Raw genomic sequence first — 13,585 nt, forward strand, 5'->3', positions numbered from 1 at the left:
TGACGACTCTCATTCATCCAGGTAGATTCCATCATAGTAGCGGGTTTAAAGGTTGTCATCTAGACTTGGTTTTTAAGGTTGAAGATGTTTCACCTCTTATCCAAAAGGCTTTGTCAATTCTGATTATATGTACTCATGGGGGAGGAGTCAGAGAGAAAGGATGGTTTGAGCGAGGAGTGAAAGAAGCCATCTTTGTCAAGACAGATAAACCTTCTCTTAATAAGAATGGTGGTCTCAGGTTTATTCTTCCATCCATCTACAGCAGTGTTCTGAAACCCAAACCAGTTCCAACTGAGTCGTTAACAGCTGAGAGAGATGACCAGGCTGGGGAGGGTAGCCACTGTCTCCCCAACTCCAGCTGAGGACAAAGGACTCCTAACGACCCAAAACCTAGTATTCTAAGTAGACCATACTATCCAGTTTCAGGTCTGACTCCTCCCACCATGAGCACATATAACCCTTGTGCTATCCTAGGCCATTTAACATTGGGAGTTGGGTCATCTAGACCCACTAGACAGTGCACTGAACCTTTTTTCTTCAATGATTTGTGATCTTCACTGGTGTCCATGGATTACATGAAATCTTTCCACCTTTATCCACCTTTGTCATGGTAGGGAGAACACATCAATGTAAGGGTGGGGTCATCTAAGATAGCACAAGGGTTAAACCAGCTCTTTTACCAGCTATTTCAGAATTGACAAAGCTTTTTGGATGAAACATCTTCAACTATAAAAAACGAGTCCAGATGACAACCCTTTAAACCTACTACTATAATAATGGATTAAAAAAATGTTTTATGTGATTTTTATTTCTTTGTGCTGACACCAAATGTAGAAAATGTGTTTACAGTGAGCTGGACAAAGACTTTCAAACAGGATCGTGCTCCTTTGCATGCTTAAAGTGGGATCTGCCGGGTTTCCACAGCCCCACACACGTTTACAGTTTAACAGTACAAAAAGAAAAGCAATATTTCATCCCTCATTACATTATGATGACTCACAGTTCAGACAGGAATATTGGAGCAGAATCACAAAATGATTGCTGTGTCCGAATTCCTTCACTTTAGTTCACTATATAGTGCGTGGTCCAAATCTACAAAATCCAAACTCCAGTGTCCTAGAAATTTCACGAAAAACCGGTATGTGCTCATTAGATTGGCAAATATAGACCACAATGCATTGCATTTGAATGATTTTTCATGTTATTTCCTAAAAAACCATCCATGTTTTCATCATCAGAACAGTGGATTCATATTTTGTTCGCATTTATCAGGGTTTTACTTCGGGAAATTGCTGATGTCATATTTGCCGTTTAAAAACAAAAAAGTAGTGAGCATGGTGTCCAAATAGCTTCTAAAATCCAGAGCACTACATGGTCCCGCACTATATAGTTCTATATAGGGAGTTCGGACAAAGCTGATGATAAACAAAGACAACTAAACAAAGTGTGCGGCAGTTATTACATGGAGTTAGGAGGCGTGTCATCACCCTCAGTGCAAAAAAACAATCAATATTTTTTCCAACATATGTTGCTGTTTGTGGAAGCGTCACGGATTTTTGCATATCTATATAAAGGAATAATCCAGCATGTTTGGGATTGTGAACCTACGCTCACACCGCCCTCGACAACCCCGCGTCCAAGCAGCCACGTTTTACTGAAAAAGTGACGCGAACGCGCAGAAAGGCGCGTTTGGAGCTTCCAACGTTCAAAAGTCTGGCATTCATGCACAGCTATGCATGTTTCTACGACCATTTTCGGCCTCTATGTGCAAAACACGCGGCTGGCTCGTTGAACGCTTTTTAAGTTGAACCTTACATTAAACTTTGACCAATCAGGGACTTCCTAACTGGGGTCTTAGTCTGAAGGAAAAGGTAGATGAGAAGGAACAGATGAAAGGTTACAACTCATCATGAAGTAGAATTCTCTCTTTTTCCTTCCGCAAAATCCCTTTGAGTTCTTTTTATGGTTTTTTTTTTTAATATTCCATTTGTTTTAGGTCTTTACTCATAATTTCGTGTTTCAATAACTGCCAGCAGATCTTGTCATTTCTGTAACATAGTTATTGGAAATTGTATCTGTGATCTAACAATGAATCCCAGATTCCACAGTGGATGAGCGGCAGCCAAAGGAAAATATCCCCGCAGAGAGGAATTATCCAAGAGCACCAACGATTTGTTCTACAGGTCACTTTAGTTTCCTTACAGTGATTCATTTATTGAATTTTAGGATATTTATTTTCATCATAAAAACATATGATTCCCCCCCCCCCCCCCCCCCCAAAAGATATACTCAATTCAAATACATGTATATTAAATAAATAAAGAGGCCAGAGGGACATTTGGACGGGATTCACATGTGTCCGGGTGACATTTATGGGTTTTGGGGGTTTCTCCTGAAGGGCGCGCTATGGCTTTAACAGCTCTGGGGGGTAAAAGCTGTTCCTGAGTCTGCTTGTTTTAGATTTAATGCACCTGTATCATTGTTCCCAAAACATGATCTAAAAATAACAGCTGTTTGTGTGAAAGCAGGTCAATTAGCTGTAAGTCAATTCACTTAGGGCTCTCTCTACTGTTGGATTCGATCACTACATCAATCAATTATACAATTAAACCTCTATTTTTTTAAACATCTGCAAAAACTAAAAGTAAGGAAACGTCAACTACATGACCTGGTGAATTTTTGTATTTTTATATTCAGACTACTGCAGTGCAAATCAGTTAGTTTAGTACATTAGATGACAAAAAACAAAATAATATCTTCTAAGGCGCATTACCTGCATTTATACCATGGTCCAGGTGAATCCTCGATTCTGATTGGCTGCTGGGTGTGCATTAAAAAGTGATGTACCACAGGATAACCGCACGGTGAAAAAAGAAGTTCCGGTCACCTAGCTTAAATGATTTGTATCAATGCGCCGGCTTCTATAAAAACAACCTTTAGCTTAATAATTTGGACAAAAACAAGCGATGAGAGGTGAACTTTCTCTCTGAACTGATGCTTTATTCAATCCATCGGGACGATCATCACATATATATCGCCGAATCTTGACTGCAGCGGTGGTGCGCCACGACGCGGACTATTTGTTACGTGGTGCGGCGTAACAAATAGTTCGCTTTTTGTGAGAAAAGCGATCCAAATTGGAAAAAAACAAGAATTAAGGACTAAAAACTGGTTACTACTTCTTTCTTTTGTTAGTGACCATGGTATAAGCGGGTTAATGGCCTTTGAAGTACGCATTATCAGTTTTTAACGCACTTCGCGGAAGCAACCAAGCTTCCACAGCCTGCGTTAAAAATTAATAATGCACACTTCGATTAACCCTTAACCCCATTAAACCTTACGTAACAATGCATAGGTTTTTAGGGTGGAGCTAAAATGATGAGCAGGAGGATAAGCATGGAGCGTATTTTCTAGTGGGTTTCAATTCAAGTCTATGTATTACAAAGTTTATCTGTTTTCATGTGAATCAGGGATGCAGAAATTAGAGAAAGAAAATCAAAACATTCAGGAATGTTTGGGTTTAATGAAGTTTATGTGTCTTTTTGTGACCAAATTGTGAACATTCTGTGGTTGTTTTTTTTTTTTTTTTAATCCCTTCAAACTTGTTATAACAGATCCTCAGGAGCAGAAGAAAAGATGCAGTTGAAAAAATAAAGAGGGTATTTGTGATATGCTGTGTGGTACACAAGCTCCATGCTAGGCTCCATTCTAAAACATAGATAGGAAGGGGGGGCGGGGTTTCCCACCCACTACTGAGAGACCATTTTTTAATGAACTACTGCCGCGCTGCAGAAACTATGTCCTAGGAAACAACAAATGTGGCAAAATAATGGGAAGACTTTTATAATAGATCAAAAGATGATCAGAGTGGGTTTTAAAGGTTAAAGTGTCAAAAACAAATCTATTTGATTTAATTTGGTCTCCAGTTTTTTTCCCCTTCTTTTTTTAGACCAGACAAAGCAAGTATCTGCTTTTTTTCTTAGCTGAAAAGCAAGTATAGTCATTTATTTAAAAAACCATGTGATCTTCATAGTAGCAATCTGCTCTTCTATGGTTATTATGTCAGAAGTTGTTTTTAAAAAAGCTTCTAAAAGATAATAAATCCCTTTATTTCCCCTCCAAGCGTTGGGTATAGTGTTGGTATCAGCAGCCTAGGGCTTCACTCAGTTTTTATACAAATCAGTGAATCTACGAAGCTTCCAGATTCTCCTTTTTTTCTTCTATTGCAGCATCTTCAGTTTAAGGAAGCACAAGCCAGAAAGTGGCAATCCAGTCCTTTTCAGTGTCACTATGTCTACAAAACACCCTCCTCCTACTGAGACCCACTCCTTCTACTTATCGGAACTACCAGGAGCCTCGTTTCCTCTTTTCTTTGCTCATTCTGTGTCTTTGGCGACAAAGACTGAACGCAGAATCTGCTTGGAAAAAAACGACCTTCTTGTCGTTCAGTGTTGCCGTGTAACCTCAGGGACACAGAAGTGAGCGGTCACACTATTCTAGAGACCTGGAAGAACAGATGGTTTTGCTCAAAGGCGTATGAGCAGTGTCGGCTCTATCCTTCAGCTGTGAGGTTTGAACGCAGGAATTCACCGCGGCACTTTTTGTCAGCCGTCCTGCCGCTCCGCCGGGCGAATGGCGGGGCAGGTTAGCTGTTCCTCTGCTCTGCCTCTCTCTGGGCCGAAAACGAGGAGCTCTGCTCGTCCTCCATACTGTCTGCATCTGCAGGAAAAAACGCAATCCTGTCACTTTATTTGAAGGTTTTTAACATTTATTTTCTAGCAGTCAATAGTCCCAAAGAGCATTAGGGCCACCACATAAAAACATGAAGACAATAAAGTCCAACAATTATGAGAAATAGTCGTAATTTTGGAAGAAAAAAGTCATAAAGTTATGGGAAAAAAGTCATAAATTTGGTAGAAAAAAGGTGGACATTTACGAGAATAAAGGTAAAAAATTTATGAGAGTAAAATCGAAAACTTACGAGGAAAAAGTTGCAATTTTTGGGAAAAACTTTTTCTTTTGAAAGTTAAAAGTGTATGAATACAAAGTCGTAAAAATCTCACCGTTTAGAAAAATACATTTTGCTTTTCTGACTCTTCAGCCATTCATTTTTTTAAATGCAGCTTTTATATATTTATAATAATTAAATATTTATCTTTTTTCCATAGACAACTACTACTTTTGTCAGCTGCGCATACAAGTTCTTTTCAAAATAAAATACCCCTGTCAAATAGGATCCTCCGGCTGCAGCAGTCATTTATTTACTTCTAAAAGTGTGCGTCTGAACAGCAACTACACACCGTCGAGCAACAGAAGATACAAATATTTGCTTAAAAGTTTTTGCTAATCATAAACAGCTTGAAAAATAGACCTGCAAGTAGGGCTGCACGATATGAGGAAAACTCGCGATATGCGATATTGGTGATTAATATTGCGATAACGATATAATTTGCGGTATATAAACAAATAGCAAAACAACCAAAAGCATAATTTCCACTCCAACTGACCCTTGTCGACGTAGGAGGCAAAGATAAAACATAAAAGGGCTCATCTGATTGATCAACAACATAAATGGGTCCTTCCGATTGGTTAAATGCATAAAGGGATTTGCTTCATTTGTTCAATATTTCAAGCTGCCATGAGATTGTTTTAGCACATTTAAGGTAACCATTTATTGCGATTTTCGCCGTCTTTTGCGGTATGCATATTGCACGGCTTAATGTCGCGATAACGATAAATTTGTGTTATATTGTGCAGGCCTACCTGCAAGCATTATTTTGCTGAGTTATCTGACATTTTGGAGGAGTGGTGAAGCACACCAGGACTCATTTAGTGTTATGCCAGCAATGATTTTTAAAAAAAGAACAGTTTATTTTACTAATATAAGATCATTTCAGTTTAAAAAACGAAATGAAAACAAACCCATTATTTATTCAATTTTTTAAAGTATTTTTCTCCAAGCTAAAGAGCAACAATGGAGGAATAAAAGAGGCTCCAGGGCTTCAGGTTGCAGACCCCGACTGAGAGGAAATGAAGATTTTGATTTAACTGAATACAAACAACTTTTAAATTATATTTCAATCCATAAATGTGACAGACTGTGACATTTTAGGGTAAAATGAATCCGTTTCTTTACAAATTCAACTCCGAGTTGTGGGCGGGGACTGTTGGCGTGGCGTAAGCCCGCCCCCACTTCCTGTCACCTATCTGTTCACACTCTCTCCCGCTAGCTTACAGCCCCTTACAACCCTGACCTAACATTACAGGTGCAACAAAATATGGCGAGCAAAATCAGAGCTATCCAGCCGTACAGTTTACAGTAGAGCCAAAGGTACATGGATCTATTTGTCTGCAAGTGAATGCATCAGAATGGAGCGGAGCAGGGAGCTTATGGCCCGCTATTTGTAGCTTCTACATCACTGCTAAAAGTTTTTTTTTAACTGTATTTTCTGTCTGCTGCTGATACAGAATGAAATTTTAAACCTAATTTTCTTAATGTTTGTTTAAAACCTGATTTTCACTGGAGTGGGTCTTTAAAGGACGCGGCAAAAAAAAAAGAAAGTCGGAGCAGCTAAAAAGAACTTGCCAAAAAGCAGGAAAATAAACGTAGTGTGGCCCTCCCCTCTGAGTGTAAACCACCACCTCCTACCTGCTCCTCCTGCATTGATGTGCAGGCGGGACAGGGACAGGCTGAGGGGCAGCTGGCCCCCCTCTGCGTCGGTGGGACTCTGCAGGATGTCGTGCAGCGCGTTCCTGCGGCCCGTCCTGCCCGAGGCGATGAAGTCTGCGTACGCGGCCTCCACATCAGACATCGCTTGTGCATCGTCTACACAGCAGCACCTGCAGAAAGAGCAGCTGATCGAGCCTCAGACTGCTGCTGTCGCAAAGAAAAGCCAATTCAAAGCTAACATGATGATGGAAATTATCATTATCCTTCAAATCATAGAAAAGTAGACAAACAGATCTGTGTGCAGACTTCCATAACCTGAAATAAGGCCCCTCAAAAGCAGGGATGGATTATTACAAAAATAAAAGATGCACACAATGAGGCTTGGTTATGGTTAACCCGCTTTGTTTATTCTTTTTATTTTATTTTAATAATAACTTACCTTAATTAACAATAAACACCAAACTACATTGTGTAAGGTGTGTCCTTAAAGACACGAATCGGGCCCACATACCGTCAGAAGATCCGAAAGCACAAAAACAAAAGCAAAAAAAATCAGTTCAATTAAAAGTCCAGCACAGACGTCATAAAATGCGCGGAAACGTCCGGATTTTCGGGTAATTGATCAAATCTCCGGGATCATTCGGAAGGTCCTTAGTCTGTTCACGGCGGACTTAGCATCTTCCTCCTTAACGAACCAATGAGCGTCGAGCAGTTCGCATCTGAGCGCTGATTGGACGGAGAACACAAAGGGATGAGAGGGGAGAGCTGCACCGAGGCGCGCGCGGCGTCCTCATCGCGGCTGCGCGGAAAACGACCCAACTACGCCGTGGCGATTTGCAGTGTTTCATCTATTAAAGGCAAACAAACAAAAAATAAAAGTAAAATAAGGGGAAAAACTGCTATATTTAAGAACAAAAGCTAAATTAAATCTATAAAAATAGAGATACCTATTTCAGAGACTTAGATAAATATCTAGATTGTAATTATTTGATATAAAAAAGTATTTATTTTTCAGTTTATAATGGTTCCACCATAATTTTCAGCTTAAAAAAAGAATTTAGACAGTCAAAGCTTAATATCTATATAATTAAAAGCTTAAATAAAATATTCATTTGGAGCCATTTGTTCTTAGGGAGTGTCTCTATGTCATACTACAGAAAAGAAAATTGATGGACAAAAAATATTTTTAATGATGATGATGATAATACACCAAAATATATTTAAAAAATTGTTTTTTTTTATTTGATTAAAAAAATATCACTGAATAATTTGTAGATGCGATTTGGTTTCACACCACATGATGTCGTTGTTGTCCTCTCAAAACACAGTCAAGTGGTGATTTAGCTGTGTATGACGTCATAGGAGCTCCAAGGAGACACTTCTGTTTGTATTTGAGTCCATCCTATTTTTAGTGGTCTTGGCCAAAAATGTTAGCGTTTTCAATAGACAGGTTGGTACGGGTTTTTTTCCTGCGTGGCTTTCCAAAAAAACCAATTTAATTCTTGTGGTGGGGGTCTCTAGTGGGGATTGATGTGTAAGTAGATATGTACAATGCCTTCTACAGGTAGTTTTTGAGGTACTAGCTGTCTGTCATACAGTAAAAGTCAAGGGACTAAGACATCTAAATGAGTCATTTAGAGGTATTTTATCAGGATAGTGTTCATGGAGAAAGACGATCCTGCACCCATTTGTGGTCACTCAAATGCTTAAAAACTCAACCAGAATGAACTGATTTGAATCTAAATTCAAATCTCTGGTCAAAACAAATCAAATGGCGTATAGGACAGTGCAGTGAAATGGGCTTTTCCTCTGACGTTTTATCATGCAGCAGTTGTGTAAACGGTCCGAATCTAGAATAAGGAGGTAAATCAGGATCAGCTTAAAATGAACGAAAAACTAAATTGTAAATATGAGAAAACATTGAAAATTTGAAAGCCGCTTAAAACTTAAAAGTAAGCATTGTAAACTTCAAGGAAATATTGAAAACAAATTTTAAATTTAAAACTTAGATTAGAAAAAAACTATAAACCTAAAACCGATACCAAATGTTAAAAAAAGGGCTGTTTTCTATTTGAAACGTTTGGTTTTTGGGTTCACTCAATTTTGAAGTTTTGCTTTGAGTGTTTAGCCTAATTTGATGAGGCAATGGGAGGGGGTTGTTGAGCCCATTGACTACAGGGACATGATTGACATCGGGTGATGGAGGTTATAGTGACTTCATCCCAGTGTCTGCAGGGATGAAAGGGGCGCCACCAACAGCAGACGCTGTTGTGGAGCAGGAATAACGTCACCATCACCTCTATCACCTCGTGTCAATCATCCTGGTGGCCGATGGATTCAAGCCCCCACCCCCGCATGAAATAAGGATCAACAGCAAATACACAAAATCTGAATAAAAACTGTAAATTTAAGACTGGAACCAAGGTGAAGGAAACAAAAATGCAAAAGTTGAAAAAACAACACAGCAGCTGTTACAAATAAACATTATTTTATCAGTTTTCAGTTTGTATTTTTTATTTATTTTTCAAATTTTGCAATTATATTTTTTTAAACTTCAATATTTCCTTTAAGTGTAAATTAACATATATTTTTGAGATTTAAAATTTTATATTTCTAAATTTCAAAAATTCTACTAAGTTAAAATTTATTCAAGTGTCCAATTTTATTTTTTCATTTTAATAATTCCTTCAAAATTACAAAAATATTTTTTATTCATTTTCAAATTTACAATTTAATTTTCTAATTTTTAAAAACTAAATCAATTCACAATTTTTTTATTATTTTTAATTCAATAATTCTTTCAAGTTTAGAATAATACTTTTATTCCAATCTAAAGTTTTTTTTCCTCTAATTTTCAGTTATTTCTTCAAGTTGAAATTATGTTTTTTTCTAATTTAATTTTCTTTTCAATATTTCCTTCCAGTTTACATTTTGTGCTCTTAAGTTAAAAACTGTGCTCACATCTTCACTTTTAATCTTGTCATTTTTTCAAATTTCTAATTCTATTTTTCATCCATATTTGGCTGACCCTTAATAGAAGCTTTTTTCAAAATAGCTGAATCCCACCATTGTGTGAGTCCTCGGTAAGAGTTTATGCTTTAAGTAAAATTGAATGCTCCGTGAATGTAGCTTCATGTCGAATTCCAAAGGAAACCAAATCAAATCAGCCGTTTATAAAAAGTAATATCGTTATGGTTTGTTTGAGGAGGAACGCGTATAGGTAGTTTAAATTGGTTCACATGAATGACGTTACCACAGGGCAAAGGCCGTTTTGATGCCAGGGATTCCTACACATCTTAGTATACTTTTACATTCCACAATAAAGAACACAACCTCCTGTCAGCTTGTATTACTGACACAGTTGGTATTTTTATTCTGCAGTGGGTTTACAGGGATGCAGCCGTCTGTCCAGAGCCGCAACAGGAAAGGAAATGAAAGGAGCCAGCTAGAAAGATCCTCGTAAAAGTTGACCCAATACTTCTAAAGTGTTGATTTAGGCTGGATGAGCCCCGGACCAAAATGTGCTGTAAGGCTTCGCTGCTTGGTTTCCAGGAGTTTTAAACCCATCAGTTTCCTCTTTCATGGCAGTTGGAAACAAACACTTGCTGTGAGTCATAATTTATCAGCAACAGGTCCAATTAACTAAATCTGGTTCAAAAACCTCATTAAATGTTGGGGATGGTGCTCCCAAGATTGATAGCTCCCTTTCTTTTTCCACCAACAAAATAATTCTTTGCGTTCAACCAAACCCAACTTCAAAATAAAATTAATCAACTCAAACATCAAGTATATTTTAAATCCTGGTTCTTTTAAATGTTACAAAAGAAGCATAAAAATAATAATACAATTTATTTTTACAAAAAGGATTTTTACACTTTTTGGTTAAAAAAAACAAAAAAGCTCTTATTTAATCTTGAGATGTAAAATCAAAATTAATAACTAGTTTTGTGCAAAATCATTCTGAAGGCGATTGTAGAAAACCACTAATTCCACTAGATGTCAGTGGAACCAACTGGGTTTGTTTCTTAGACACATATTGGACAGACACATTATAGTTGAATGAAACTCTTTGATGGGTGGTGTGTTTGTGTTTGAATCGTCATCAGCTGATGGCTGTCCCATTAGGGCAGTGTTTATCAATTATTTTTTGCCAGCCCCCCCCCTAGGAAAAAGAAAATGTTTCGCGCCCTCACTGTCACAAGAACACCCTGGACCTTGTTTTAACCCATGGTATAGAGATTGGCCAGCTCAGTGTCCTTACTCATAACCCCATCATTTTTGATCACTTTCTGTTTACCTTCCAGTTTACATTAGAACATGCTACTGCCCCAGTGAATAAGAAACAGCTTAGAAGAACCTTATCTGACCGTTCTGTGTCTGAGTTTAAACTCACAGTTCAGCCAGTACTTAGTAGCAGTCTGAGCAAATACTCTGAGTCCAGCTCCCATAGCATCAGTCCTAGTAGAAATGACCTGTTTGTTAATGATGCCTTACAAGCCTTCAAGAGTATACTCGATGTTGTTGCCCCCCTGAAACCTAAGTTCGTTAGACAAAACCGAGGAGCACCGTGGTTTAACGCTGAAACACGTTCTCTTAAACAAGTTGGAAAGAGAATGGCGCCGCTCCGGTTCAGAGCAGTCTGAATACCTGGAAACATAGCCTATTAAATTACAAAAAAGCTCTGCGTAGAGCTAGAACTCTGTACTATTCAACCTTAATAACGGAGAATGGAAATAATCCAAGATTTCTTTTTAGTACTATTGCTAAATTAACTCGCAGTCAGAGCTCAGTTCTGTTTGTATCAGCTCTGATGATTTTCTTACATTTTCTTACATTACCTTTCTTACATACACTGTCACCAATGCCCCCCCGTTAAATTTGCGCCCCGGACAATTGCCCGTATAACCTGTGCCTAAAACCGCCAATACCGCGCGCCCCCCCTGGCATCGCGTGCCCTACTATTTGAGAAGCACTGAGCTACTAGTAAATATGGATATAACTATTATATCCATATTTATGATTATATGTTACCTTTGGCATTCTTAAGAACATGTTTTAATGAAATATGAGTTCAAAGTTCATTTCCAACCCAGAAGTAAGACGACTGGATCTCTGAGGCTCCGCCTTTCCCTCCGTGTGGGTGCCGCCCATTTCATGACGTAAACCTAGAGTCGGCCTCAGCAGCGTCTCTGCATTTCTCCCACGACAACAAACAACATCCAAACTTTTTCTAAGGAGGATGTGCATAATATGAATGTAAAAGCAAAGTGTTTTCAGCCGATCACTGCTAGCTTAGTGGATAAATTGTCGATGTGTGTTTCTGTTAGCCTGGGGGGCGGTGCTGGCAGTGCAGACTCTTCCTGGAAGGGTCTGTTCTTCACTTTGTGACATCACAATGTGAGAACCACCTCATTTTTGTGGATTGGGAGGGGCTGGTGCTCAGAGCACAGGTTTTTAGAGGAATACTCAGCATGAACAGATCAAAATACCAATAATAGTGAAGAATTAACATTATAATACTACTTAAAAGCTCTAAAAACTGATATAGGCCCTTTAAGAGGTTACATATCATCTGCAGTAACCTAAATTACATAAACAACAGTGTTTGTGCTTCTCTGAATCCACAGCTGAGACTCATTTGAATCTCTTTTGTCCCTTTTTGTTTCACTAAAGCGATTCATATCTGGAATTACACCATAAATCAGAAAAAAGGATTTGCAACCAGCACCTCCCCGACTCAATTTTCTGTGTTGTTCCTGCATTCAGCAGATCATTTGGGCCTTTTTTACGGTTAAACCTGCCTGTGACTAATGACTGCCGCTTGAAGGCACCACCAACAAAGTAGGATCCACCCCACATCCAACATGCGTCTCTATTCCAGCTGTTGAGGCTGGGAGACACTAATCCCCCCGCCCCCCCGGCCCGCACATAACTGTACTTCTCATCGCCAATAGGTGTCGCTGCTGGCACTGGCACCCACGCCGTCTGTCAGTCTGTCTGGCAGGGATGGGGGGATGTTTTATTGTGAACTACAGAGGAAGGGAGGGAGTGAAAGCACCTCTGCCGCTCTCCTTGCGTCCTCTCCCGTGCGCAGTTGCGCAGTGCTCCGGCCCGGTCGCTCCATCCCTCCTCATCACAGCTGTTTCTCCCGCCTTGGATGCTGGCGGTTCCCCCTCCCGCAAAGAAAAATAAAAAATAAAAACGGAGGGGGAGCTGGAGCTGACACTTCATTGGAGCTGGTTACCTATTTCGCATGGTCTGAATTTCGGGAAATTCGCACGTCGGAAAGGCGGAAAGGAGGGGAGTCCAAAGGGGAAGAAAGGAGGCTCTCCAACCCCCCCCCAGAGGAATTTATTTTACAGTAAGGCAATGTCAGTTCACTTCTTTGCCTCACTGTCTGTGCACATAGATGCTGCTGTGAGAGACAACCTGCTGGGATTGCTGTTTTTTGGATCAAGGCTGGGCCATGCCAAATGTTCCATTCCAGTTTAGGTGTGGTGTGTGTTTGTGCTGATGCGCCGTGGTACGCATACATTGATCGTGAACTAATGATGGACTCCCCCCATGCATCCTTACTGCACCCCCCCCCCCCCATTTCGATCCATCCATCCGTCTATCCATCCATCCAACCATCCATCTATCCACGGCCGGGGTGTGAAAGTAAACGCTGCAGCTCTGACTGGGTGCTTTTTTTTCTTCTGATTGACCCAAATTGAAGCGATATTTGTAAGATCATCACGTGTGTGACAGCGGCTGAGCACGCGCCTCGCCGTGCGCCTTTGTGCCGCCTTTTGCAGAGCGACGCACGCACGGCGTCAAATGTGGTTCCCCCCCGGCCACCGCCAAGGTTTGCGCGCGGATGGAGAGCACCTTGCACAAACTCTGGCCTGTCTGCTTCCTCCTGATTTCTGCGTG

At 39.8% G+C, this 13,585-nt stretch overlaps 2 protein-coding genes across 21 annotated transcripts in view; one reads left to right on the top strand and one right to left on the bottom strand.

Moving 5' to 3' along the window:
• Positions 1–13,585, top strand: part of ctnnd2b (catenin (cadherin-associated protein), delta 2b) — a 199,455-nt gene that overhangs the window by 5,254 nt on the left and 180,616 nt on the right. For 11 of the 15 annotated variants that reach the window (XM_023964882.2, XM_078935536.1, XM_078935530.1 and 8 more), the window contains exon 1: positions 12,635–13,031. The exons of 1 other annotated variant lie outside the window; for it this stretch is intronic. The gene's annotated coding sequence lies outside the window, so the exon portion shown is untranslated. Of the gene's footprint in view, positions 1–12,634; positions 13,042–13,585 lie in introns of those variants that run through there. 3 more of the 15 variants (XM_078935531.1, XM_078935540.1, XM_078935538.1) reach the window with 1 other exon arrangement.
• On the bottom strand, positions 793–7,358 carry LOC101169563 (cAMP-dependent protein kinase inhibitor alpha). 6 transcript variants are annotated; one of them, XM_020710953.3, is made up of 3 exons: positions 7,110–7,358; positions 6,650–6,840; positions 793–4,719 (listed from the first exon to the last, which is right to left on the bottom strand). In XM_020710953.3, the coding sequence occupies exons 2-3, from the start codon at positions 6,810–6,812 to the stop codon at positions 4,646–4,648; spliced, it is 237 nt and encodes a 78-aa protein (XP_020566612.1). In that variant the 5' UTR covers positions 6,813–6,840; positions 7,110–7,358; the 3' UTR covers positions 793–4,645. The 6 variants fall into 6 exon arrangements, with proteins under 6 accessions (XP_020566612.1, XP_020566615.1, XP_020566614.1 ...); XM_020710956.3 differs by having other exon boundaries at positions 2,980–4,719; positions 7,182–7,350; XM_020710955.3 differs by having other exon boundaries at positions 2,980–4,719; positions 6,650–6,874; positions 7,182–7,320.

Source organism: Oryzias latipes, chromosome 17 (genome assembly GCF_053564925.1).
Source record: "Oryzias latipes strain Hd-rR chromosome 17, Olatipes_Hd-rR_3.1".
NCBI lineage: Eukaryota > Metazoa > Chordata > Actinopteri > Beloniformes > Adrianichthyidae > Oryzias > Oryzias latipes.